Source organism: Hipposideros armiger, unplaced genomic scaffold (assembly GCF_001890085.2).
Source record: "Hipposideros armiger isolate ML-2016 unplaced genomic scaffold, ASM189008v1 scaffold_114, whole genome shotgun sequence".
NCBI classification, from domain to species: Eukaryota; Metazoa; Chordata; class Mammalia; order Chiroptera; family Hipposideridae; genus Hipposideros; species Hipposideros armiger.
This window is the reverse complement of record NW_017731464.1, coordinates 1470235-1495836: the sequence shown is the minus strand read 5'-3', so window position 1 is coordinate 1495836 and position 25602 is coordinate 1470235. Positions and strand designations below refer to the sequence as shown.

General features: G+C 54.9%; 1 protein-coding gene across 21 annotated transcripts in view; it reads left to right on the top strand.

Moving 5' to 3' along the window:
- Positions 1-25602, top strand: part of DYSF (dysferlin) — a 208338-nt gene that overhangs the window by 119694 nt on the left and 63042 nt on the right. For all 21 annotated transcript variants that reach the window (XM_019647673.1, XM_019647669.1, XM_019647671.1 and 18 more), the window contains 6 exons: positions 6532-6625; positions 7179-7256; positions 16178-16359; positions 19110-19250; positions 20093-20122; positions 21526-21555. In XM_019647673.1, coding sequence (XP_019503218.1) covers positions 6532-6625; positions 7179-7256; positions 16178-16359; positions 19110-19250; positions 20093-20122; positions 21526-21555 — 555 coding nt within the window. The remainder of the gene's footprint in view (positions 1-6531; positions 6626-7178; positions 7257-16177; positions 16360-19109; positions 19251-20092; positions 20123-21525; positions 21556-25602) is intronic.

Below are 25602 nucleotides of genomic sequence, written 5' to 3'. Positions count from 1 at the left end.
GGTGCCTTTCAGGGCCCGCCCCATCCCATGTCACCCCGCAGATAGCCCCCCCTGGGGTGCAGTGGGTTTACATCTCTTGTGCTTTCTGTAGTCAGACCCTCAGCCTCCTGAGGGTGGGAGTCGCTGCTGTCTGATGCATACTTTCCTGTCCCGTCCCCTGGGACCTTAGGCCTGAGTGAGTGCTGCACACCTGGCTGAGGGTGGGAATGGTGGTTATTCATAGGATAAGTTTTCAATGGAGACCTACTGAATGCTAGACACTGGGCTGGGTGCAGGGGATACAGGAGTGTGCATGCCTTGCCTACACACGTGGAGAGATGGACGTAGGAGAAAAGCTAGGAGAGGCTGGGCAGGGGCCAGTCATGCAGGCAAGGCGGTCAATGAGTTGTGTAAGCCTCAGTAATTAAGCTGAAGGGAAGAGCTCAGGTGAGCTCATTGGGGAAGACATTCCAGATGGAGAGAACAGCCCACGCAAAGGTCCTGTGGAAGAGGGAAGGGGATAGATGCCAAATTTACAGAAAGCTGAAGGGCAGGGAACAAGGCGGAGAGGATATTAACATGAGACTGGAGAAATGAAAGAGTTAAACTGACACCTTAGCATTTACTGAGTGCCAGGTACCTACCTGCCAAGGGCAGTGGGTGCATTTTATTGAATTTTCATCGGCGGTTCTCAACCTAGGGCAATTTCTATCCCCCACCCAACCCTGCAGAAAACCCTGCAGAAGACAATGTCTGGTGATGTCTTTGGTGGTCACAACAGAGGGGTGGGAGGTGCTATGGGCATCTAGTGGGTAGAGGCCCTGGATGCTGCTAAACATCCAACAATACACAGGACAGCCCCACAGCAAAGAATTACCTGGCCCAAAATGTCAATAGTTCCAAGGATGAAAATCCCTGCATTTTTAATGGTCCCATGCAGTAGATGTTACCATGATTCCCATTGTATAACGAGGAGCCTGAGTTTTAGGAACCGAGCTGCCCCGTGGCAACCCAGCTGCCCTTCCCTGACCCACACTGTGAGTTCCAGGCAAGTTCCTGTCCCTTCCTGCTTCCTGGTGTCCGACATGGAGTCGGATGCCCAGGGAATGGCACCCTGGGATATTCTCGACGTCGGAGCTTCAGGGTCTGTAAAATGAATGGGTCACCTTGATTTTCATGAAATGAAATGGTGCTGCCCGTTGCAAGTTTAGATATCTGCAGGTTGCTGTTTTGATGCAGTACGTCAGTTGCTTTGCCTTTGTGTGCTGTAGTTTCCCTATCTCTAAATGGACGGTAGTAACAGTCCCTGGCTGTAAGGTGTTGTTAGGATCCAGCTCCTTGTTCTTCGCTCTTAGGAGAGTCACTGGGCATGTTAAGTGCCATGTGGTTGGGCGCGTGAATGTTAAAGGCGGCAAACCCATGTCCGTCACGCTGCGTCTTCCCTTGTATCCTCCTCTCTCCTCTGTTTGCATCATTGCTTTTTTGGGATCCTTCCCTCAAGTCAGGCTTAGCCCGCAGAAAGTTCCTTTATCCCCAAACGATTACCTCTAGAAAAAGGGTGATTGTGTGACGAGAGAGGCACTTACAGAGAGAAGGAGCTTGACTTGGACTGTATTCATTGACTCAGTAAGTTTTAGCGAGGGCCTCCCTGTGCCAGGCACTGTAGTAGGTTCTGGGGACACAGCAGTGACCTCATGGAGCCCGCGTGCTAGGGGTGAGGTAGGCAATCAACAAAAACGTTAATATATCAAGTGTCTGGGGTAACAAGTGCCATGATGAAAATAAAGCCACATAAGAGGGTAGAGTGCGACACTGTGGGGTGCGTGTGAAAGTGTGTATAATATGTCGGGGTGTGTGGGGGTGGGGCAGGATGTGTGTGTGTGATGCTTGTGGGGTTAGGATGTGAATGTGCATTGGGGTGGGGTGCATGAACATGTGGGGGGATGTGAGGGTGTGTATTTGAATGTGATTTTGACAGTTGGTCAGGGAAGGCCTCTCTAGGGAGTTGACATTTCATGTCTCCATGAGCAGTAACACTCATTTTCCAACTTGAATGTGGGAAAGATCTGGCACAAAGTAGGTGTTCAATAAACATGGGTGGAATGTCACAGGGAGGGACTGACAGGAGGGAGATGCTTTCCAGAAGTTCTGGAATCAGGTTTTCACGAGGCTTCATTGTTTGCTTGAGAGGATTCCCAGAGTGGGAGCCTTGCACATCCACACGTGAAAACTACCGTGTACTTCCAAGTGAAGAAAGCGTTACAGTGGGTGATCTGTGTTCATAATAGACTGATCCTCTGATCCGGATAATGGGCTGGCCTTTGTCATCAGCTGTCCCCAGAGTTTATACTGTCGTTCTCACTTGAGGCATGAGCTCGTTTGTTCCTTCATTCTTTCACTCATTCTCCAATTATTTATTGAGCACCTGCTCTGTGTGAGGTGTGAAACCCTCACAGAGCTCTGGGTGGGAAGGGCAGATAGGTAAACAGGTATCTACAATGGGGGGGTGGTAGGTGCAGTGAGGGGAAATTCAGGCACTGTCGGAGCCCATGGGAAGGATGCCTAACTCATCCTTGTAGAGTGACCTTGAAAACGAGACTGGACGCCTGAGAAAAGAGCCAGGGGAAGCATGGGACAGAGAGACCTACGTGTGTAAGAGGCGTGGAAGCAAGAAGGGGGACCCCAAAGGGTTCCATCAGGTTTGAACATGGAAGCCAGCAGGGGTGTGGGTGTTTGGCAGTGTCCTGACCGTTGGAGATTCAATTCAGAGTCCATGGCTAGGCTGGGAGGGAGACCTGCCCTCCCCCGCACCCCAGCATCTGAATGGACTGTGTGGAGAGCTCACGTCCCCCTAGGACAGCAGTTCTCAACCTGTGGGTCGCGACCCCTTTGGGGGTCGAATGACCCTTTCACAGGGGTCGCCGGGAACTTGGATGTGGGCGTATCTGCATGTGGGCCTGGAGACGGATAGAGGAGCGGTGTCTCGGTTCCTAAGACCATCGAAAATATGTGTTTTCCGATGGTCTTAGGCGACCCCTGTGAAAGGTTGAGAACCGCTGCCCTAGGAGGATCAGAGGCTATAAAGATGTCCAGCTGCTGTGAGGGCGGAATTCTGCTCCTGGTGGAAACCAGGGCAGCTGCAGGACCCTGGTTAGTGGGCGTCCCTCAGCCCAGCTCTGCTTCCCGAAGACTCTGTTGGTCTCTGTGAGCTAGAGGGAGAAAGAAAGGAGGAGGCAGGTCCACACTTGGGCGGCACTTGGGGGTGGGATGGCAGAGGGCCTGTGGAGCAGTGGGGTGGGGGGAGGCTGCGGGACCCTCCCCTGGAGGTAGGACAGGTGAAGGAGCCCTGGCCATGTGAGGGGCATTGCTGGAGGGAATGCTGGCTCCTCCCTCTGCAGGATGGTTATTCTCAGTACCAGGGCCTGCCGTGGGCCAGGCACAGAGCTAGGCTGGAGATATCTGGCTCCGGCCTTTGTGGAAATCCCAAGGAGGGGGACACCTTTCCTAATCACAGGCAGCAGCCCTGCCTTTGGATAGAGACCCAGAAAGTGCTGCCAAAGCCCCAGGCAGAGGCCTTTGGTGGGAGTGGTGCTGATGGGAGGCGGCTAGGGGAGGCCCTCTAGAGGAGGTGTGAGGTGAGTGGAGATGTGCACTGGCAGTGATCCGCAAGCAGGGAGGTCCCTATAGGCACCCGGAGGGAGAGAAGGAGTTCTGGGGCCTGTGGGGGGCAGAGGCTCCTGTGCTGTCCCAGCACCCTACCTCTGTGTGTGTGTGTGTGTGTGTGTGTGTGTGTGTGTGTGTGTGGTGGTGGGGGAGGCACATGTGTGTTGCCAGGCGGAGGTGAAAGGGCTGAGGAGTCCGGACCTCCCCCGCCCCCAGCTGACCCTTCTCACCCTCACCAAGTGCACTGAGCTGCCTGCGCTATGCGTTGTTGCACGCGGGGGCTGGCCAAGCCATTTCCAGCGTCCCGATCTGCTTTCCTTGGCGTGCCTGCCCCTCACGCCTGGGGTGGCCTGCTGGGCCCCCCAGGTCCAGCCCTATGTGCAGCTTCTCAGACCCCGAAACTGGGAGCTATTAGCTGCTGGACTTGGTGCGTGCTCTGGCGGGATGCCAATGCAACACAGCCATGCCAAATGCCTTTCCTGGTGGGAACCCAGGACGCCGGGGGTCCACACCTGCCTGAGAGGGAGGATTCAGGCACGGTGGCTGTGGGTTCTGTCTGTAGTAGCCTTCCCTGTCTGCAGCATGACGCCCCTCCCTGTTATCCTGCGTGCATGTGTGTGTGTATGTGTGTGTGTGTGTGTGTGTGTGTGTGTTTTGAGAGACTGATTACTTGATTGATTGATTTTGATTTCTGCCCAGGGCTGTGGCTCCTGAAATGTCCGCTTTTCCAGCTCCTGGAATAATTTTGAACAAATGTATGAATACCTCCCCTGAGCACAATTGCTAACTTCATAGTTTATGGCTTACTTCCCCCTGCTCTGCCTGTGCCTTATTTCTCTCGTAAGATCATTCATAACAAACATTTATTGAGCATTTATTATGTACCGGGTGGTGTGTTAAAAACAACATGTAATTTATCTCCTTAATAATCACAGCAACTCTCTGAGGTAGATACTATAGAATTATCCCAAATTTATAGAGCCTGGCTCAGAGAGGTTAAGGAACCTGCCCAAAATCACACAGCCAGAAAATGGCAGGGCCAGAGTTGGAGCCCAAGTAATCTGGTTCTAGAGCTTGTGTTGAAGTTGTGGCCAAAGGAAGGGGGTCAGTGCTTCTTTCTGTCATGGAGTGGGGTGTCCTGTCATGGGAGCCAGAGACAACTAAGTTATAGTAGAACCCTGGTGAGTCCCCTGGGAGAACAGATGCACATGTGTTTCCTGCATGTGTGTTTTATGGGTCCTTTTGTGGGGATGGAGCAGAAGAAGACTGGCTTACCTTTAGCATACATTTCTTTGTTGACTCACAGTGACCAGGAAAGGACTGAGACAGTCGATGGCACTTCTGGCTAAGGGACAGCATGAGCTTGCGATGGGAGCAGGTGTGACTCTGGGACAGCTTTGAGGAGCATGGCCTGCCCGAAGCCGAGGCCTGGGTTTGAGGGAAGTAAGCCCTAGTGTCGAGTGGGGAAGGTGGGGCAGGTCACCGAGGGTCTGACCAGGACCCTTAGGGTAGTGAGAGTCACCGAAGGATTTGGGCGGGGATCCAAGTGGTGACCGAGTAATGACACTGGTCCTGGCTCTGGGTGCGGGCATATCAGAAGTGGGGGGCATATCGACATCTGGGGAGGCTTCTTGGACAGGGGTCTGGGGCTAGGTCCTGAGGGCGGGCATGGTTTGGAGAGGCGGGGCTCAGAAGTGGCCATGCACGTTGGATTTGGAGGCACTGGGGGAATGTGTAGCGTCAGGGTCCTGAGAGAGGCCGAGATTCCCGGGAAATGGCTGCAGTCAGGTGGGGTCCGGGCAGCCCGGCAGAAAGGCCCTGGGAAGTGGCCGTTGTGGGGGGGCCTAGGCCGGATGAACAGGCCTTACAAAGGAGGCCAGGGTTTTTTTCTAGGGTGTGTGTACTTGTGTGTTGGGAAGAGGGACTGGGCTGGGGAATGGGGCAGGGCCCTATGTGGGAAAAGGGGACAGGGACTTAGAGACATCTGAGTGCAGCAGAGGGCGTGGACAGCGTGGAAGTGCTGCCCAGCTCCCCCAGCCCATCTACGGAATTCCTGGGGTGAGAGGCTGATGGGTCTGAGGTTACAGAAAGCCAAGCCTGGGAGGTGGGGCTGCGGTGTGACTGGAGCGTTTCCTAAGTTTGTGTGGGCTGTGGTCCCTGCTGGGTCTCTACTGGGTCTCCAAGCCTCCAAACCATACAGGACCCCAATGAAGGGTTGCAGCGTGGCAGAGGTGGCAGTGGGGGGATCAGTGCACCAGGAAGGTGGCCACCTGGTCCAGGGGAGATGGTTTACAGCCCAGTTGTTAGAGCCCAGTGCTAATAAGGAAAGCGGAGGGGAGTGGCCGTCTAGCTTTGTGCACGGTGATCTGACAGACTGGCGCCTGAGCCTGAGTGTAGACCCACCTCGCCTCCTGCTTCCGTCCCTGACCCTGGCCTCAGCCTGAGCCTGGCGACCCAGCTCGGTGCCTGTGTATCCCTGGCACTAGCACTGGCTCCACACACACAGGGATGGACAGAGATGCTAGACTGGGCCCTCCAGACTTTGGCTCCTCTTAACTCTCCCAATGGGTAGATCACCATTGGATTTCCCCCGGAGATCCTTAAAGTCCTTCCTTCTATCAAACCCCAACCTGTTGGGCTGGAACAAGTCAAACTTCCATGTTGGTCTGGACTCCACTAGCGAGGGAGGAGAGTTTCCCTTTTTACTTGGCATTGGCGTCTGTGGACTGCAGGAGAGGATGTGCTACCCTAGAGTGATATTAGAGGCTGATGGCCCAGCTCGCAGCAGCCGAGGAGCATTGTCTAGAGGTCTCCTAACCCAGGGACCCGTCTCCCTGCCAGCCCCAGGCTCAGGGTCAGAATCTGCCCTGACCAGATCTGTGTCTCTAGGGCGGCGTGGTGGATGACAAGAGCGAAGATTCTACCTCCATTTCCACCCTGAGCTTTGGTGTGAACAGACCCACAATTTCCTGCATCTTCGACTGTAAGTGATGCTGGGAGGTGTCTATAGGGTGATATGGACAGGTGTGTAACCTTCTGCTTCTGTTTGTATGGGGCTGTATGATCAGGTGTATATGTGGGGCTGTGAAGAACTGAGCGTGTGTGCTTTTTGGTGAGTCAGTGTCTTTTGCTGTGTGTGTGTGTGTGTGTGTACATGCGTGTGTGTGCATGTACATGCCTGACTATGTGTGTTGCATGTGTGAACCCTAAGCTTCAAATTGTGCATTCAAGGCCTTGTGCATGCTGGCTTCCCCCATCATCTATTTGGCCTCTCCTTCTCCTCCTCCCCAACCCCCCCTACACTTCCCCAGCTCTCGCCAGGCTCAAGGACACATCACTCAGGTGTCCACCTTTGAGCTTTGGTCTGTTGTGACCCTGTGAGTGGCTCATTCCTGCTGAGTGTGACATGTGTTATTTCTATTGTTCAGCCCTCTGTCTTCTGCCCTCCCTAGGGACAGACTCCATACTCCCCTCTAGCTCCAGCTCTTAGCCAACCCCAGCCCATCACTTGGCATCTTTTTTTTTACTTGGTACAGACGGGAACCGCTACCATCTACGCTGCTACATGTACCAGGCTCGGGACCTGCCTGCGATGGACAAGGACTCTTTTTCTGGTAGGTAGGAGAAGGGAGGAAAGCCAGGGACCAGGGACTGAGAGCTGGGAACTGAGCCACTGGGTCTTTGGACCACAGGGAACACAGCCCAGGGCTTCCCCTGCAGGTGCGGGGCTGTTTGTGGAGGTGACTGTTGTTGCCGTGGTCACTGTAGCTTCCTCGTTGTCAGGTGGCTTGCTTGACCCTTCTGTAGGGTTTGGCTTTACTGACCACCCCCTCCTCCTGAAAACCCCTCTGGCTTTGGCCCCCAGGACACCCTCTCTCCTGGATCTCCTGCAGCCTGCTACTGTTCTGCCTGCTCCTATTCAGGTGCTTCACTGCCCTCTAAGCCTAATGTTCCTAAGAGTCTCTCTGTGTCCTCTTCTCTGGGTACTGGGGTCCTCCCCCTAGCTTCAGTGACCACTCATGTTAAGGAAGCTTCTAGATCTTTAGTTCCTAGGAGCCCCTTATGTCCAGCCACATCTTAGGTATCTCCCCCTGGATGCCTCAGAGATACCTCAGTTCATTCTGTCCAAACTGAACTCCTTGTGACCTCCCTTACCCCCCAAGTCCCCCCCCCCACACACACACACCAGGCTTGCTTTGCATTTCCCACCTTGGTCCTGGTGTCCTATCCGCATGTGCTATTGCCCATCAGGTTGGAAACCATCAGTCACCCAGTCCTGTTGATTCTGGCTCCTGAGTCTCTCTTGGCGGTGTCATTGAGAACTCGCTTGGCCCCTTCGTATCTGGACACTCTGGTCATCTCCTGGCCTCCCTACTGTCTCCCACACTGCCCCAGACAGATCTGGTCACGTCACTCTTCTCATTTCAGATGTAGACACTGACTGATAAATCCCCAGCTCTTCAGCCCGGCAGACATCTCCTTTGTGACCTGACCCCCCGTGGACCTTGCCAGCGTCATCCTTCCCTAATTCCCCTCTATCCACTAGCTCTGGCCCCACCAACTTTTGTCAATATTTGTTGAGCTCTTCCATATTCTCTCTGCCTACAATGCCTTCCCTCCCTGTTTTGTTTTTTGTTTTTTTAAAGATTTTTATTGGGGAATTGGGGGGATGGGAACAGCGCTGGGGAATTGGGGGAAGGGGAACAGACAAGTTGCTGTCGTTTTGTTCTTCAGTCTAGTTGTAGAGGACGTTGCTTCACTGGCCCAAGTTGGCACCATCATTGTGCTCTTCCCGGGCGAGGCAGATCAGTCGCCGGCTTCTGGACAGCCACTCACTGCGGCTGCTGGCCGCTCACGCTGGCTGCTGGCTACACACAGTAGCCCATGGCCACCCACTGCAGCAGGGGCTGCAGCCTACGCCGTCGCCGGCGACTCACAGCAGCCCAGCTCCCAGGTTGAGCTGTTGTTCAGCATCTTAGCTGTAGAGGGCAGTGTCACTGGCCCTCATATGTGGGATCCGAACAGGGGCCCTCTGGCATCCCAAGCCAGCTCTTAACCAACGTGCCACTCGGCTGGCCCCCGTTCCTGTTTTTAACCCAGTGAACTCCTACTCATCCTTGAAGACCCAACCTAGATGCCCTCTGACCCTCCTCCAAGCTGAGTTCGTTGCTTCTTCTTCAGCACGTGGCTGGCACTTCGCCAGCACCTCTCTCAGAGCCCTGACCCACTGCATAGATCAATTGCCATCTATCTCTGCCGCATGCTTCCCACGATGATTGAGCTCCTCCAGGAAGGGCTCTTGTTCTTATCTTACCCTTGAACCTGCAGCACTTGATATCTAAAGAACTAACACTTACTGAGTGCTCACTAGGAGGCCAGGTGCTTTACTAACACCGTTTCACGTAACCCTTACAGCTTTCCTATAAAGTAGGGATTTAACATTCACATTTTACAGATAAAGAAACCCAGACGCAGCTTAACTCAATTGTTTGAGTTTAAAATAGCTGACAGGTGATAGATATACCACCCTCCAAATGCTTGAGTAGAACTGAGTTCTTCTATGAGAGTGACCTCTGTTCACAGAATGTGGCTGCAGCTTATAGCCATCTGCCTGTCCTCCTCCCCAGCCCCTTCCTCTCCCCACATGGGGACCACTCTGGTTCCTCCTCCCCAGCAGCTATTCTTTCCCTCACTTCCCTCCTCTCAGGGACCTGTTATCCAGCCCTGGGCAGCCAGGCGCAGGGTGGATGCTCTGTGGTTTAGGTGCAGGGTCCTTAGAGCACCCTCTGCAAAGTGAATGTGAAACCAGCATGCAAGGATTGGCAGGCCCGGGGCTGCTATCTGCAGCTGCAACTTCCTGGGAAACTGCCAGCAGGCTTTCTGACACTTAGAACGACTTCGAGAAAAAGAAGTGGACTAATTCACAACCTTGTTTCCTCTTCCTTTGGGAGAGGGTGGGAGAAGTGGGGGTGCAGGCGGGGTGTTTGTGTGGGGTGGGTGGTGAGGTGGCGCCCGGGTGGAAGGCCCCTGAGCCTCTGTGGGCCAGGCTGGCGGGTGACCCCACAGGGAGGGAACTCCTCCAAGGAACCCATGCTAGGAGGCAGTGTGTACCTCTGGGGACTGTGCCTGCTCCAGCCTGATGCTGGCCTGCAGAGACGTCACACTTTCCATCCTGACCCCACCCCCTCCCCCAAATAAACATCCCTTGAGCGTTGAGGGCACTGCCCAGGGCTTCCTCAGAGGCCACTGGCTTCTGAATGAAAGGCCTGATTGAGCAGCTGCTGGAAAGGAAAACAGCAGCCAACACGGGTGAACCTATAAAACCCAGAGTGTTTATTTTCACTCCCAAACCCTAAACCAAAGCAATTTCTCCCCTGGAACTGACCCTGGGGCGGCTGGCGGCCGGAGGCTGTGCATGGCCACCGGCTGGCATTTCTCAGAGGAAACTCATGTGTGAATCCAGAATGTCTGGGGCCAGGGGAGGGTTTAGCACAGAGTCTGTCGCTAGTCTCATGGTCTAGCTTCCCCCTGGGGGTTGGGGCAGAGAGGGCTTTCCTCCAGAAGTGCTCGGTCAACTCCACCGACCTGTGGCACTCTGGGCCTTTCCTCACAGTGGTGGGCTCCCATGGCTGTGAGCTGTGCTCTCTGCTTGTCCTCTACAGGGTGGGCTTTAGGGCTGCCCAGAGTCCGGGGCTGTGTCTGCTTCCTTCTCCCTGGCTGGGAGTTTTGGGGGGAACATTCAGGAATTGCCCAGGAAACATTTGTTGAATAATATTAAACTCAGTCAGGAAAGGGAGTCTTGTGGAGATATTGATGTCCAAGCCGCCTGAGGATGTCGCCTTGGGTGGGGTTCAAGTGTACGGCACAGCTCTCCGGACCACTGGAGGGGTGTGTGGTTATGCGTCTGTGTGGCCTGTGTAGCGATTAAACATAAGAAATATAAAATGATACTAATTTCAAACGACTTCTCTTTGATATTGGGCTGGGGTTGCCTCTGCTTGGTGAGCATCTGGAGAAGGCACTGGTTTACTTTGAAAGGAAAAGATATGACTCAAGAGGACTTAGAAATCACATGTCCTCCACACCATACCGAATGGGTGGCATCACTTCCCTGAAGTTGCTCTTCATCGTAGGCTGATATTTCTCAAAGGGAACTGGGAGGCAGCTGTCTGCTTTGCCAAATTGCTCCCCCAGGGAATTCTGTTTGGCTACCCCCCCCCCCAGCTGGAAACCAACACTGCTGTGGTTTGAGGGAATCATAATCTATGCTCACAGAGCTGCTGCCAGCACCAACAACCCTTGGGCAGCTCTGTTGTAAGGTCACCACATTCCAGAGGAGAGATGCAGAGACTTATCTTTGAAAGAGTCTCACAGGTCAGTGGGCTCAGGGAGCCTGACCTGGTTAAGTGAATGAGCGATGGTGAGTAGACCAGATGCCACATTATTAATTTATAGAAGTGGGGTATCTGTTAAGAAAGCACAAGGTCCTGAGTCCTCTTTGTTGACCTCATGGTTCTTGGAAGGGCAAAGCTGTGCCAGTTGGGTGGTCCTGCAGGGCATTGCTGCTAGGCCAGGCTACCATGTGGGTAACCCCACAGCTGAGGTGACCTCTGCAGGGGCCGGTGCTTTAGTGTTCCCCCAGATCCAGACTCTGTCCTGGGTGGGGCTGGGACATTCTTGCTGTTGGACTTCCTGTGTCTAGACACCAGTCAGGGCCCACCCCCTTTTTTGAAGCACGGCTTTTTGTTAAGGCTGGCTCTGGTTGGGGGGAATATTCCTGTTGAGCTTAAGGAGCTGTTTTCCAAAGTGCATTGGAGGCTTGTGAAATGCTTCACTTACAAAGGGTTCCTGAGTAAGAGAGACTGGGAAACACCACGTACTTAGAGATTTACAACTCACAGTGGCATTGAGCGGCTCTGAGGTGGCTGCAGAAAAAGGCAGCTGTTTGATTGTTTAAGCACTCATTAGCTCCCCAGAGAACTCACATTTCAAAGAACACCTTTTGGGAATCGCTGAGCTGCAGGATTCAGTCCAAATGGCTGAGCATCGATTCAGGGCCGTTTATGATCTGCGTGCCTCCTCCCTCTATCCCCACTGCCCTGGGTGCTTCCTTGCTGCTTCCTAAACGCTCATGCTCTTTGGTGCCTTTGCTCATCTGTGCTGGGTGCCTAGACGCCCTCTTTTCTTTGGTTTGCCTTGGTTACCTCCACATTCTTGAGACCCAAGGACGGAGATCTCCTTTGGGAAGGCTGACGTGGTGCCACCAGGTTCCATTGGACACCCCCCTCCACCCCTAGCACCTCATACACGCCACTATATATATATTTTTAAAGATTTTATTGGGGAATTAGGGGAAGGGAAGAGAGTTGGGGAATCCGGGAAGGGGAACAGACAAGTTGCTGTCCTTTTGTTCTTCAGTCTAGTTGTGGAGGACATTGCCTCACTGGCCCATGTTGGTATGATCATTGTGCTCTTCCCGGGAGAGGCAATCGCTCACTGGCCATTGGACGGCCACTCACGGCGGCTCACAGCAGATCACAAAACTCACGCCAGCTGCCGGCCAGCCCCACTGCAGCCTACGCCATTGCCGGCGACTGACGGCAGCCCAGCTCCAGGTTGAACTGTTGTTCACCATCTTAGCTGTAGAGGGCGCAGCGTCACTGGCCCTCATGTGGATCCGAACCAGGGTCCTGCTGCTCAGAGCTGGCGTCCCATGCCAACTCCTAACCAATGCACCACTCAGCTGGCCCTTCACGCCTCTATTAATTAGCACATCACCTTACCTTGTAACTGTTGTTTGGTTACCACTTCCAACCAGTAGTTATGATCTTAAGAGCCTGGATCAGGTCTCATTCATCTTTATATTCCTCGCACCATGCTTACCTACCACATGCTGGGCAGTCAATAATTGTATACTGAATGAAGGATGGATTACAAATAGCGCTAGAGTGAACATCTTTGTACATACAGCTTTTTGGTTAATTTGGATGATTCCCAAGAATATGGGAAATAGGGTATAAACAATTTTATGTTTTCCCGGGCATACTGCCCAATTGCTTTCTTGAAGGGTTGCTGAATTGCATCCAGCAATAAAGGAGAGTGCCTATTTCATCGTATATTTGCCAACACTGGGTTTTATAATTCTAAATAATTTTTCTTAATTTTATAAGAAAACTATTGCTGTGTTCTAGTTTTCATTTGTATTACCTTACTAGTGATGTCTCTTAAGGACCCTTTTCCTAGGAGCGTGGCATGGCGGAAGGAGCACTGGACTAGGAGTCACAGTATCTAGTCCTGGCCACATGTGAGCATGGGCCAGTGACTTAGTCTTCCTGGGGCAAAGCTCCCTCTTCTGACAAGTGGGATGGTGCTGCCTGCCCTGTCCCCTATTCTGGTGGTCTGAGCCGGTTGGTGAGAAGGCCCATGAGGAAAGCTTAGTAGTATATTGTGAATGCAGAAATGTCCTCCTTGGAGCTTCAGGAAGTTCTGAGCAGCAGAGCTTGGGTGCAACACTCCAGGGCCAGCAAAAGAACCACCTGCCTGGTGCCCCTCATGGTGATGGAGTCCAGCAGAACCGTCTGTGTTCACGGCTGGAGCTTCCCAGGGTAGCTTGTGGTCCTCAGGGAGCTCCAATCCAGTCACATTTCACCTCAGCTCCGGGGGTGCTCTGTATGGCTTGGAGGGTGAGGCATGAGAGCCCATGCAGCCTCCTCCTGTGGGCGTGGCTCTGGGGAGAGCTCTGGGTGGGGGTGGACAGGGAAGAGCTGGCCCCTCACCTTCTTTCCACCTCTCCTTGGGATCAGCTATTCCCTGCTCTTGGCTTTCTTGGAAGAGGGATGTGTCTGTGTGTCTGTCTGGCTTTCCTTCACCTGACCACCTTGCCTCAGCAACACCCACCCCGACTTGCTTTTTTTTTTTGGAGGGGCTGGCCCCTGTGCGGGGAGAGGCCAGGCCCCAGCACACAGTAGCCCAGTGTCTGAGGCCCGAGGCCTCCAGGCCTGCTCTTTACAATGCCTTTGTTGTGTGTTTTTTCCTCCCATGGGCGGGTGGGGCACGTGTGTGGGTCTGGGTGATTTTTGTTTGAAAGCCACCCCCTCCCCGTCCCCCTGTGCTGAGCTCATTGCCTGCACTGATGGGGCTGCTGGAAGGAGTCTGCCTGCTTAGGGGCCAGCGTGGGGGGTGCTGCCAACACCAATACAGTGTGCACAGCCGCTACAATGTGCAATTGTGATCTTTGTGTAAACGTGGTCGGTCTGGGGCTCGCGCGCTTATAAAAATAAAGCGTTGGGGAGCCCAGGGGGTGGGAACAAAAGGGGCTTTTTCGCCGGCTCTCTAATATGGTTTTATTTATCGGAACGCTCCCTCTTTCCCTTACTGGAACCGGGGAGAGGTTCTCTGCCGAGCTTGGAGCTGATGGTATCACAGCCAGACGGTTTCATTAAATGCACAGACGCCGCTGGGCCCTGCCAGGGGCAGGAGGGCTAGGGCTCAGGGCCAGCCCTGCCAGGCTGGTGCATGCAAGGGGGAGCCCCATGCCTGGGAGACTCCCACCACCAGGTGGGGGTGGTGAGATGTGGTGGCATTTCTCCTCTTGCCCCTTTCCATGCCATGAGACTCCCACTGCCCTCTTCTGCCCCCAAGAATTAGGTTCCAAACCCACTTCCTACAGGAAGTCCTCCAGGATTGAACCCACTGTGCTTCTGTGTCTGAAGACTAACGACCTTGTCCAGGCTGGTGGCTGCCTGCTGTTAGCCAGACCTGGCATTGTGCAGTCAGTGAGTGCCCACAGCTTCTGCCCTAACTTAGATCTCCTTCTCCCTTAAAACTAGCCCCTTGGGTGATAGCCAGAATCTTGGACTCTGCTTCCTCCATCCCATGATGGGAGTCCTCCCATTGCCCACCTTGACCTTCCCACCTCTTCTACGGTCACTTTCTGCCACCTCCTGTACAATGGCCATGGCGTGCCACTTGGTTTTCTTAAGGCCAAGGAGTCTGTCCTGCACCCCTCTCCTTTATGGGGAAGTGCTGTCTCTCCTTCCCAGCCGCAGGATTGCGACTGGACACCCCATAACCCTTCTGATGCCAGCAGGGCAGAAGCCATTTCCTCTGAGTCCACTGAGGCCACATGGAGGGTTAGGGACAGCATTTGGGCTGCACTGTGGAGCTCAGAGGAAGCAAGGTGCTGTAGGATGGAGCAGATGCCAAGGGTATAGGGTGTGTGTTAGAGCATTTGGGCTCAGCCCTCCCAGACATCTAGCACCCAGCTGCTAGCCTCCTGCATCCCTAGACTTCCTGTTCATGTGCCCTCAGCATTTAGCTCTTTGATTCTCATAAAATGGCAGCAACTGGACCCTACCCCCAGGCCGATGTCCTAATGGAAGAAGTCAGCGGAGCCCTTCCTCCAAGCCCTCTGCTCCTTTCCTAAAGGACATGCACTCATTCTCATGGGACCTTCTCGTGCATTAGTTTCCAAAGTGTGGCCCTTGAAGGTAGCATCATACCACCTGGGAACCTGTGAGAAATGAAAATTCTTGGGCTCCACCCTAGACCTGATGAATGAGCCCCTGGGAGTGGGGCCAGCAGTCCGTGTAAGCCTTCCAGGTGATTCTGCTGCATGCTCATATTGGAGAACCACTGCTCAAGAACCTTTTCTAGGGACTCCAACTTCCCTTTGGGACTAGGCAGAGAGAATGACTTGTGGGTGGGTCCCAGGCCAGCATGGCTGGGGCTGGCAGGCTAGAAAGGAGTTTGGGGGATAGCAGGGAGCTGCAGGGGCCTTAGGGTTCCTCTCATACCACCTGCTACTGAACAGCTCTTAACTCCATGTGCTTCTCTGAGGTGCCTCCCGTCCATCTAAGGCACCGCCATCTTTGCCTGGACGCTTACAGTAGACTCGTAATTTTTCTTCCTACACTCACTTCTGCCCCCTGTAGGCCGTTCTGCATGTGGCAGCCGGAGTGAGCTTGCTGAAATGCAGATGTAGGCATGCCATTCTGATGGCACCAACATCTCTTCTCTCCTCTCCCTTCCTCCAGGAAGCCAAATTTCTCCCTCACACACTCCCCTGCACCTTATAGCTATTCTTCAAAGCACGGATCAAAATTGTAATTTTATGTTTGCTTGTATGGCTTATGGTTTTGCTCCAGTTGTGTTCTCAGCACCTAGCCCCTAGCCTGACATGCAGAAGGCACTCAATAAATGCTTGTTGGATGAATGAGTGAGCCATCCAGGCATTTACTTCCTCCAGCTGGACCTTGCCTCCAGCAGCCAACCTAAGAAAGAGCCCAGGAAGGGAAGTTCTCTGGACTCCTGTGCCCACTGGCCTGGAGCCAAGCCTACTTCTCCACCATGGCCCACCAGTCTGCTCATGGAGGGTGGGAAGAGCCCCGGAGAAATGGGCTCCAGCTTGATGTTGTTGCTCTGGAGTGGCAGCGATAGCTCTGCTTTGGCTCTGTGGCCTGTTTGACTCCTGAGCAGGCATCTCTCATGGTTTCTGTCATGTCCTGTCTCCCTTTCCTGCAACCGGCCCACACAGATCCCTATGCCATCGTCTCCTTCCTGCACCAGAGCCAGAAGACAGTGGTGGTGAAGAACACCCTGAACCCCACCTGGGACCAGACACTCATCTTCTACGAGATTGAGATCTTCGGCGAGCCGGCCAGCATTGCCGAGCAGCCGCCCAGCATTGTGGTGGAGCTGTACGACCATGACACCTATGTGAGTCTGCCTGCCTCCTCCCTCGTCCTCTCACTGCCCACTCCCTCCAGGGGCCCAGGGAGAGACACTGCTGTGAGGGACAGGTCCCCAACCAGTCCCTAAGGCTGGGACTGATGGCTTCTCCCCTGACCCCACAGACTACAAAGTGGATAAAACTATTTTAATTAAAAATGGATTGCTAGCACATGTACCGTGCCCACGACAGACAGCAGGGACAGGTCTAGAAAGGGCCCTTAGCTGTGGGTTAAGGAACCAGGGTTTTCTCTGTCTCTAACTTACTTACACGATCCCAGGCCCGTCCCTTTTTCCCATCAGAGAGCTGTGTTGACTCTACAACATTTATCAAGCACTTGTGTACTGGTGGCTGGGTGGTCCCTCACTTGGGATTCCCAGTCTAGGTGGAAGCCGAGACTCATTCACAAACAGAGAACCCTCCAGGGAGACAGCGGGTCCCTGAGTGCCACGTGGCTGAGGTATAGCCAGGGCCCTCCTAACAGAGCTGTCCAACAGAACTGCCTGTGCTGTTGGAAATGCTCTGTAGTTGTTTTGTCCAAAATGGGAGCCACTGGCCATGTGTGGCTATTGAGTGGTTAAAATGTGGCTAGTGCAACTGAGAAACTGAATTTTTAAGTTTTATTTAGTTTTAATTAATTAGACTTTAGCTAGCCACAGGTGCCTAGCGGCTCTAGTATTGGACAGCGCAGCTCTAGAAGCTTCTAGGGAGGGAGAGATCGCTGTGGGCTGGAATGTGAGGGAAGGCTGTGGGGAAGACGCAGGCCCTGGAGGGGGTGTGGGAATGGGGTGCTGGAAGGAGGCAGACTGGGGGCGAGTGGGAGACTGAGGGGAGGGGAAGGCAGGCTGGAAAGGAGGAGAAAAGAGAATGAGGCCAGGGGAGCAGGAGAGCGACAGGATCAGAATAACATTTTTAAAAGATGAGAGAAGAGAGAGACCGTGTCAGCTGATGGGGCATGTGGCAGAGAGGCCCCGGACTGGATTTGGGGGGCAGCAGTGTGATGAAAGCGGAGGAGGCAGGGTTAGGAAGATGTTTCCAGAAAGAGTTGCCATGACTAGATGTCAGGTGCTCTGGGAGGGTGTGGTGACTGGGGGTGGGGGAAATGATGCTGTTTAGGGTGCCTCCCTAGATGGTGGGTCCAGCTGGCAGTGGGCAACGCAGGCCTGCGCTGGGGAGGCCAACCTGAGCGATTTTCCCTTGGAAGGAAAAGCTGGCTGTTCGTGGGGTGGGGGTGGGGTGGGAAAGGAGCATCTTGTTTGGAGAGGAGCACAGAGCCTCCTTTGGGGCCGGAGGAGGGGGTAGGCAGGAGGACCAGGAGGGTGCTGGGCCAAGGGACTAAGCGGAAGGAGCAGATAGATGCCAGTGCTGGTGCAGGGCGGGCCGGAAGGCAGCAGGCCAGTCTCTCTTACAGTAGCGTCACCCCTCCTCTTTATAAAATGTTGCTCCGACCTTGTGTCTTTTCTGTAGGCAGTGCCTGGGCGGGATCCCAGGGGGGAAAAGCCGTGGCCTCCTCTGGGTGGGTGGGCTTCAGGGTCCTGGGGAGAGCAGGCACTGTGCTCATTGTTAATCTTGTCGGACAAGTCCGTGGTACTGGCACATGCCCATTGCTCTGAGCTCCTGCTGTCCTGGCTGCCCGGGCTCTGCAAGGACTCCCCTCCCCCAGCCTCTCCATGATCCATCACACAAGAGGTAACAGCCGTCCTAGACGAGCCTCCAGGAGCCCTCCCAGTGCTGTGGTTGGGGTTCATCCTGAGTGGTTGGTGCTGGACTGTCACCAGCTGATGTGGGTATTTATGCAGCAGCTGGTGGTCACTCCAGAATGGCTTTTTGGGATGTTCTGCGCCCCGCTCCCCCCAGCAGTGAGGTGAATGCATGCAGGTAGGGGTGCCTCCCAGTCCTGCTCTGGGCTTCCCCAGGTGAGGGTTTGGGGCAGGGCATCCGGGCTTGTGAGGACTGTAGCACCAGCTGGCTGAGGCCCAGTGCCTGCCTGCTGCCCGCTGACCTTGGAGTCCAGCAAGGTCGCAGAGGCCCACGGCAGAGGCTGAGCTTGGGCAGGGCTGTGAGTGATGGCTGAGGGGAGTTTGGCTGTGGGAAACGGGCCCACGCAAAGGCCTGGGGGGTGAGAAGCCAGCCAAGGCCAGCAGGCTGGAGTGGAGGATGTGTGGGGAGGCAAAGAGGAAAGGCAGGAGAGGTGAGCAGGCTCCGGCGAGGGGACCTTCCATGCCAGGAGAGGAGTTTGGACCGATTCTCTAAGCAGAGGGGAGCCATGGAAGGTGCCCGAGCAAAGGGATAAGATGAAAGCAACATTTTAGCAAGACTCGTATGATGTGACAAGTGGGATCACAGGTTCCCCATCTGGAAGGTGGTGGAATTTAAAGGTGAAATGAACAGGAGACACAAAAGTCCTTGGAAATGTCAAATGTCTATACTGTGAAGGAATTAGAGAAAGGCTAGGATCTTGTCACTCTGGTCTCTTTAATGGGCTCAGAGCTTGATTCAATTAAACAAAGCCAGTGCTATTTGGACATACAGAGGGGCTTCCCCACCATGATGGGAATTGAAATCTAGCAGCAGGGGCCAGGCCCACTCCGTGTTGTCCTTGTATCCTTTTAAGGGGCAGAGCTCACCATCCGCACCAGAGGCTGCCGTTTCAAGGTCAGGAGGCCAGATAGAGGCCTGGTGATCACTCTGAGCTACAAGAGCCCTGGGCTTCTTTCTCCACCCCCTCCCTCTCCAGGGTGCAGATGAGTTTATGGGACGCTGCATCTGTCAGCCGAGTCTGGACCGGATGCCCCGGCTGGCCTGGTTCCCGCTGACTAGGGGCAGCCAGCCAGCGGGTGAGCTGCTGGCCTCTTTTGAGCTCATCCAGAGAGAGAAGGTGAGGCTGGGCCATATCGGGATCCCAGAGGCCTAGGCAGGGAGTACGAGGTGTGTGTGTGTGTGTGGGGTGGGGGGCACAGGCAGGGGAGAGCCTGCCAGAGGGGAGGGGCTGCTGGTATGTCCTCTTCCCCCCACCAAGGGTCTGCACTCAGTGGGGAGCACTGAACAGCCACTTCTGGAAGTCAGGCCTCCTGCCAAGACCGATTTTGGCCATCTTTTTGGAACCCCGAATCAGGATGTGATCTAACTTTGGGGTAGAATGTAAGAACCTGGACTGTGCTGAAATGCCTGAGTCCTCTGGCCATTGGATGTATTTTTCCCTGGGTCATATCCTGACGTGGGTTCTGGGAGGAGGATCTGGTCGGGGGTTGCTGAATTGTGATGGGGAGGGGACTCCAGGGACAGGTAAGGGCAGGACCTCTGTTTTAGCACTGGCTCTGCCACGGCCTTGCTGAGTGATCCTGGGCCACCCACTTCCCTACTGCAAAATAGGGGTTTGGGTTAGAACCATATCTTCAAACGGGCTCTCAGTGTAATGTGGACCCCAATGTGTAAGCCGGGTAGAAGCAGGGCAGCTCCAGGTGAATTGTCTGGAGCGGGACACAGCATACTGCCGACCTGGCTTCTCCTTGCTACCCTCCCACCAACTCGAGGCAGCTCCAAGGGGACCCTGGGCCTCCAAGGAATAGAGTCTGCAGAGCACTGGACTGCCTGATCACTGACATATTTCATGAGTGTCATTTTGTGGTTGGAGATGTGTTTGCCTGGCCAGGGAGGGAAGGAGGGTGAAGGGGCCCTGTGTGACAAGCACCTGAGTGAAGCTCTTTTCCTTCCCTCTAGCCAGCCATTCATCACATTCCTGGCTTTGAGGTACGTCTTACGCTCTCCTTTTCTTCTTCAAACTCCCTGCTGGCCTCCCTGTGTTTACAGCCCTGTCCTACGCTAGAAAGGGCAGCAGGCGGCCACCACCACTGTCCTGCCTTCAGGGAGGAGAGGGCCCGGTGGGGCCATAGGGGCGGCGTGGACAGAGGCTGGGGTCTCCATCCTGCTCAGGCCTTTCCTTGAGAAGATCACAGACTCAGATTGAAGGGACCTCATGGTCATCCAGCCTAGTTAGTGGCTCTCAGCCGGGTTGCATGTTAGAATCCTTGGGCAGCTGTAAAAATCCCCAGGACTCAGGCCCCACCCCAGACCAAATGAAACACAATCTCTCGGGGTGTGGCTCAGGCATTAGTAGCTTTCAAAACTGCCTAGGGGGTTTTAATGGACAGCCAGGGCGGAAAGCCATCGATTTAGCCCGGTGGTTCTCAGCGTGGCATCACCTGGGATGTGGTTGGAAATGCTTCTCGGGTCCCACTTCATGCCTCCTGAAGCCAGCTCTGAGGGGCAGGCCGTGCAGTGCTCACAAGCCCTCCAGGGGATTGTGGCGCATACCCGCGTTTCAGAAGCTCTGATGAGACCATTGTTCCCACTGTGAGCGGGTTGCTTTCCTCCACTTGTGATGGGGACCTGGTGCCCTTGTCCCTGCCCTCCCTTCTCCTGGGGATCGCGGTAGAAAATACAAACCTTTCACTGTGGTCCCCGGGCTAATTCGCCTCAGGAAATACTATTCTCGGCCAGCTCAGCTGCGGCTTTGAGAAGTGGTCACCTGGGCCCTGTTTGGGTGCTTTCCCCTGACAGGGCAGCCCACACAATTGGTACACAGATCTCACCGTGCGGGCCTCCCTGTGCCCCTGCCCCTCACTCCGCCCTCTGCTTCTCCCCGACCTGCCCTTGTCTCTCTCCGGTTCCCTCTCCTGTCAAGGCCAAGCTCCCGCTCTCAGGCCTGCCAGCCCCCGGGACTCCAGGGTGTTCCTCTTTGGCTCAAGTCCACATGCTCCAGCAGGAGCAGCGGCTCCAGGGCCCCAAGCCTGTCTGCTTCCTGGGGCTGCTACACAAGGCAGGGGCCTCCCTACCACCTACCCGGCTGCCGTTTTCCCCTTTCTCCTGTCACTGCTAGAGATGCCTGGGCTCTAGGTCCATGTTTTGGCCTCTCCTCCCAGTCCCTCTGCATCGACGTCCATCTTCCTCAGGGACCATGTGGGGGCGTGGCTAGAAGCACCTGGCACTTGCCTTGGACAGGAAGGGTTTCTGCTGGCTCCTCTTAGGGCGATGTCTGCTGTGCTGATCTCTGCCCCAGCTGAATGCTCCTTGTCACTAACGTGAAATTTTACCTCCCCTCCCCTCTCCTTTCACCATCTCCTGGATGTGGAACGTCCCACAATGTGGTCCAGGTACAGGATACATCACGGATCCTGGAGGAGGTGAGGTGGACCCCATGGCTGTGGCCGTGGCTGGGGTTGGGGTGGGCAGAGACAGAGGGGAAGTAAAGGCCAGCCTCTGGGCATGTGCCCCAGAGCTTTCCGGGTTCCTGGTTCCCCAATGGGCATTTGTCACACAGAGACCTCTCTGGATTGCGTTCCCTGCACCCTGAGTGGATCCAGGCTGCCTGGGGGTATGTCCTGGCATGATTCTGGCCTCAGAGGGCTTGCTGTGCTGTTGGAGGCCAGCGTCATCTAGACCTCATGGACAGCAATACATGTCTCATCTGGCTGAGGACCAGGTGGCGTGTTTTCAAGAATACAATGTTCATAAGGGGCCAGAGTAGTCAAGGAAGCCTTTCTGGTGGAGGTGGCATTAACTAGACATTGTTGCAGGAAGAAGGTGGGAAGCCTGCCTTTGGCCCAAGGGGCCAAGCACCACTTTAGGGCCTGGATGGTTTAGGTGCTGGGGTGGGGTAGGTTGGGGATTCCTAGAAGACGTTTGGGGTTTGCATCCAGATGAAGCAAGGCTTTGTCTTTTGTCATGGGGGATACGGCGCCTGTGCCCTCATGGCCTCCTGCGCTTCTGTGCGTGGGTCCTCATGGATGAGCAGGGGCGGAGGCCTGGGCCTCTGAGAAGGAGAGCCCTGGTCAGATGGGGGGTTGGGCAAAGGGCAGCCACTTCCTGCCATCAGGGGATCCCCAGGCGGGAAGCAGACACCACCGTGTGACATTTTCAGTGCAGTTTGGAAGCTCAGGGTCAGGATGTGGGATCCGCAGCCTCGCATCCCTTACCTCACTTCCTTTCGCTCCCAGACCAAGGTGGGGTCCGCCAAGTCCACAGGCCGTAATTGAGCCTGACAGGCAGCCTCCTGCTTTTGGCTGCAGTTGGAAAGACTGCCGATTTGGAAAGGGGATCAGAGTCCTGTCCAGGGAAGCAGCACGGAGCCCTCTCTCGATGGAGAGTATTCTGTGGCCAAAACCCACAGCTTGCTCTGAAGAAGACCCAGCCCAGGGATGCGTTATTAAAAAAAGTTAAAATCCTTAATAACTGGATTTGTAATATATAACAGTGAAGGCTCAGATTCCGAGAGCAGGGATCTGGCTGTGGTCTCCTTGTCAGGAAGCAGATCCAAAGCTGCAGCTTTTGGGCCAGACCCTGCCGAGGGCCAAGTGTCCCGCTGCAGGGCCGGCCCTGCCATAGGCTGAGGCGGGATGTGGGTCAGCAAGGCCAGGCAGGCGCAAATCCCGGGGATCTGTGGGCACAGGGACGGGCTAAGCCAGCAGGTTCGGAGGGCCTGAGGCCCCCAAGGATGAATGAAATGAGAGGTGGTCCAGGAAACCTCACCCCAGGGGCTCCCACCCCAGCCCTGGGGCCCATAGCCGAGCCACTTCCCGCGCACTTGCAGGCTAAGCCTCATGTCAAAGTCTTGGGTCCGATTGGGTTTTGAGAACCTGAGGGGACTGGGTGGAGGCAGGGTAGTCCTGTGGCTGCCGCGGCTCCTGCAGGAAGCTTGATGCCTCTGCAGGATTTTTCTGTCTTCTTTGCATTAGCCAAGCTCTTGCCTTATATTCCCCCATTCATCCCCCTCCAGGCTCCCAGCCTGATCCCTGTGAGAAGTGCTCCAGCCGTCCTGGAGAGCCGTGATAAGCCAGGAACTCAGATTCTGGGCCCCCGGCCATGGGAGGCCTTGAAAGCCTGGGAGCAGAGAGGGCAGATGAGTGGTTATCTGGCTGCAGGGGTGTGGGATGGGGCAGGAGGAGAGACCGGCTAGGAGGTTTTGGCGACTGAAGGGTGGTTAAAGGATGGCTTCTTCGGTGGGCAGTGGCTTCGGGTCAGCGCAGCCCAAGGCTGTGTGCGTGACAAACTGTCCGTAAATGAGATGAAATGCCATCTGTCCATGCTGAGGGCTCTCAAAGCAGATGAAGGACAGTAGGGATGGCTTCCTAGAAGAGGTGACACTGAGCTTGCTTCTGAAGCAGAGGTTGGCAGAGAGTGGGGACAGGGATCCAGGTGGCAGTGCCTTGGGTTGGGGGCACGTCACCACCTGGGGCCAGTTTGTTGGGCAAGATTTTCCCTCCCCCAGGCTTTATACCCATCTTGAGTGCCCCTTTCTGGGGGCTCTAGGCAGAGAAGAGGAACTGTTGCATCCTGTGGTTAGGCTTTGGTTCCATGAGGGAGAGGCAGGTCCATGGAGAGAGCATGGGTCGGATGAGGGGGTGGGTGGGGCTTCCCTCCGGGCTCCCCTGCCTGTCTCTCTGTGTTGCCTGCTGTTTTCCTCCCTTCCCACCCCTGCTCGCCTTCGCCTCTTGCCTCTTCCCGCTCGCTCTCCCTTCGAGTTTCCCTCTTCCTCTGTTTGCTCCTTGGCCCTGGCTCCCTCTCTCCCTCCTTCTCCCGCCTCTTCTGAGCCCTCTGTCTCGTTTCTTTTCCTTTTTGTCTGGAGAACAAAGGCAGTCCGTGCTGCCAAGGGGAATGAGTTCAAAGAAACTGCAATTTTAGATTTCCTGAGAACTGGGAGTGTGCACATGCACGTGTGAGTGTGTGCGAGTGTGTACACTCACAAGAACACACACACACATGCACGCACGGCGGCAGAAGAGGGGCTGGCTGACTCCTTAACTACCGGGGGCCCCAAGGATGTGGGCATGTGCAGAGGAAGACTCACTTGGGAGCCCCTGAGGCGGGAGCAGGGGCTGTGGTCCTGACCATGGAAGGGGGTGTGGTTGGAGTAGTGCCTGCGGCTAGGCTTCTCCTGTCCTTCTCTGCAGAGGGGTTGCCCTAGGAGAAGGGACTGCATGCACTGTGGCTGTTTTCACTGCGGGTTCAGGGGCCTAACCAGCTGTCACTCTTGCCCTTCCGAATCCAGGCGACAGCGTGTGGCTTTTAGTCTGAGATGTACACGAGGTACTCTCCTGCAATCCCAAATCCACTAGAAGGAAAAATTTGGTGTTTTGCAATCAGGAAAATAAGCCCAGTGGTCCCCCATCCCCCACCCCTCCCCCAAGGCCTTAATTTAAAACACTGTTTTTCCTCCGAAGTGTAATTAGAGCAACATGTTATTCCTAACGAGCTGGGTGGGGCAGGCAGACAATGGAACCCTCCCAGCCTGCCTGGCTGCCCCCGCCTGGAGCTCCCTGAGGAGCCAGGATCTGAATGTCTAGAGGGTTCCCTGACGGTACCCCGCTGGGCGATGTGGGGGTCTGTGGGCTACTGGTGGCAGGACTGATCTAGGTGGCTGGGTGGGCTTGCCAACACTCCCCCCTGCCCTGGGAATGAATGAATGTCTAGTGTGGTAGCCCCTAGGACTGGGGGAGGAAGCCCCATACATAGTTCAGGGCCTCAGCTCCTGTACAAGACAGCAGGATGGATAGACTAAAGGAGGCATCAGGATAGATTCTGCTTTGAGAGGAGAGAGAGCCTCATTTGTCCTTGGGTCCTTGTCTTGGAGGAGCGGCTTGGTAAACACCTTGCACCCCTGTAGAACCCCATCAGTGGAGCAGCCCCAGGTCTGCCCTGCATTTAGAGTGGGTGGGGAGGGTGATCAAGAAAGGGGTTGCTCAAATGTGGCATTATCTAATTAGGCTTACATCCTAAGGCTGCCCTTGAGGTCTGTGGTCCTCAGAGTCCTCTGTCACACATAGGACGGTGAGTCAGGATGTCCCGGTGGCACTTTCAGTCTACATCCACGCCCCTACCTGGCAATGTGGATATGCTTCTCCAGTCCTGATAAGGACCACTGCGGCCCACCCCTAGTGAGAATCATGTCCTGGATGGAGGGGGGTGGTGTATCTCAGGTTGGCTGGACCAGAAAAAACTGGAGAATCTCGGGCACAAGAGCTGGCCATCTGGCCAAGGCCACGGGACCTACATGTGAGATGTCAGAGGCCTGTTAGGACCTTGGGAAACTTGGACACAGGGTCACTTAGGCAGAATTCCAAGAAGTCAGACAGTAGGCTTCTAAGAAGTTTCTGGAAGTGGTGGGGGAGATTTTCTGGAGGGTGGAGAGCTTGAACGAGGCCCTGAAAGATGTGTTAGTTTCAGGAAGAGGG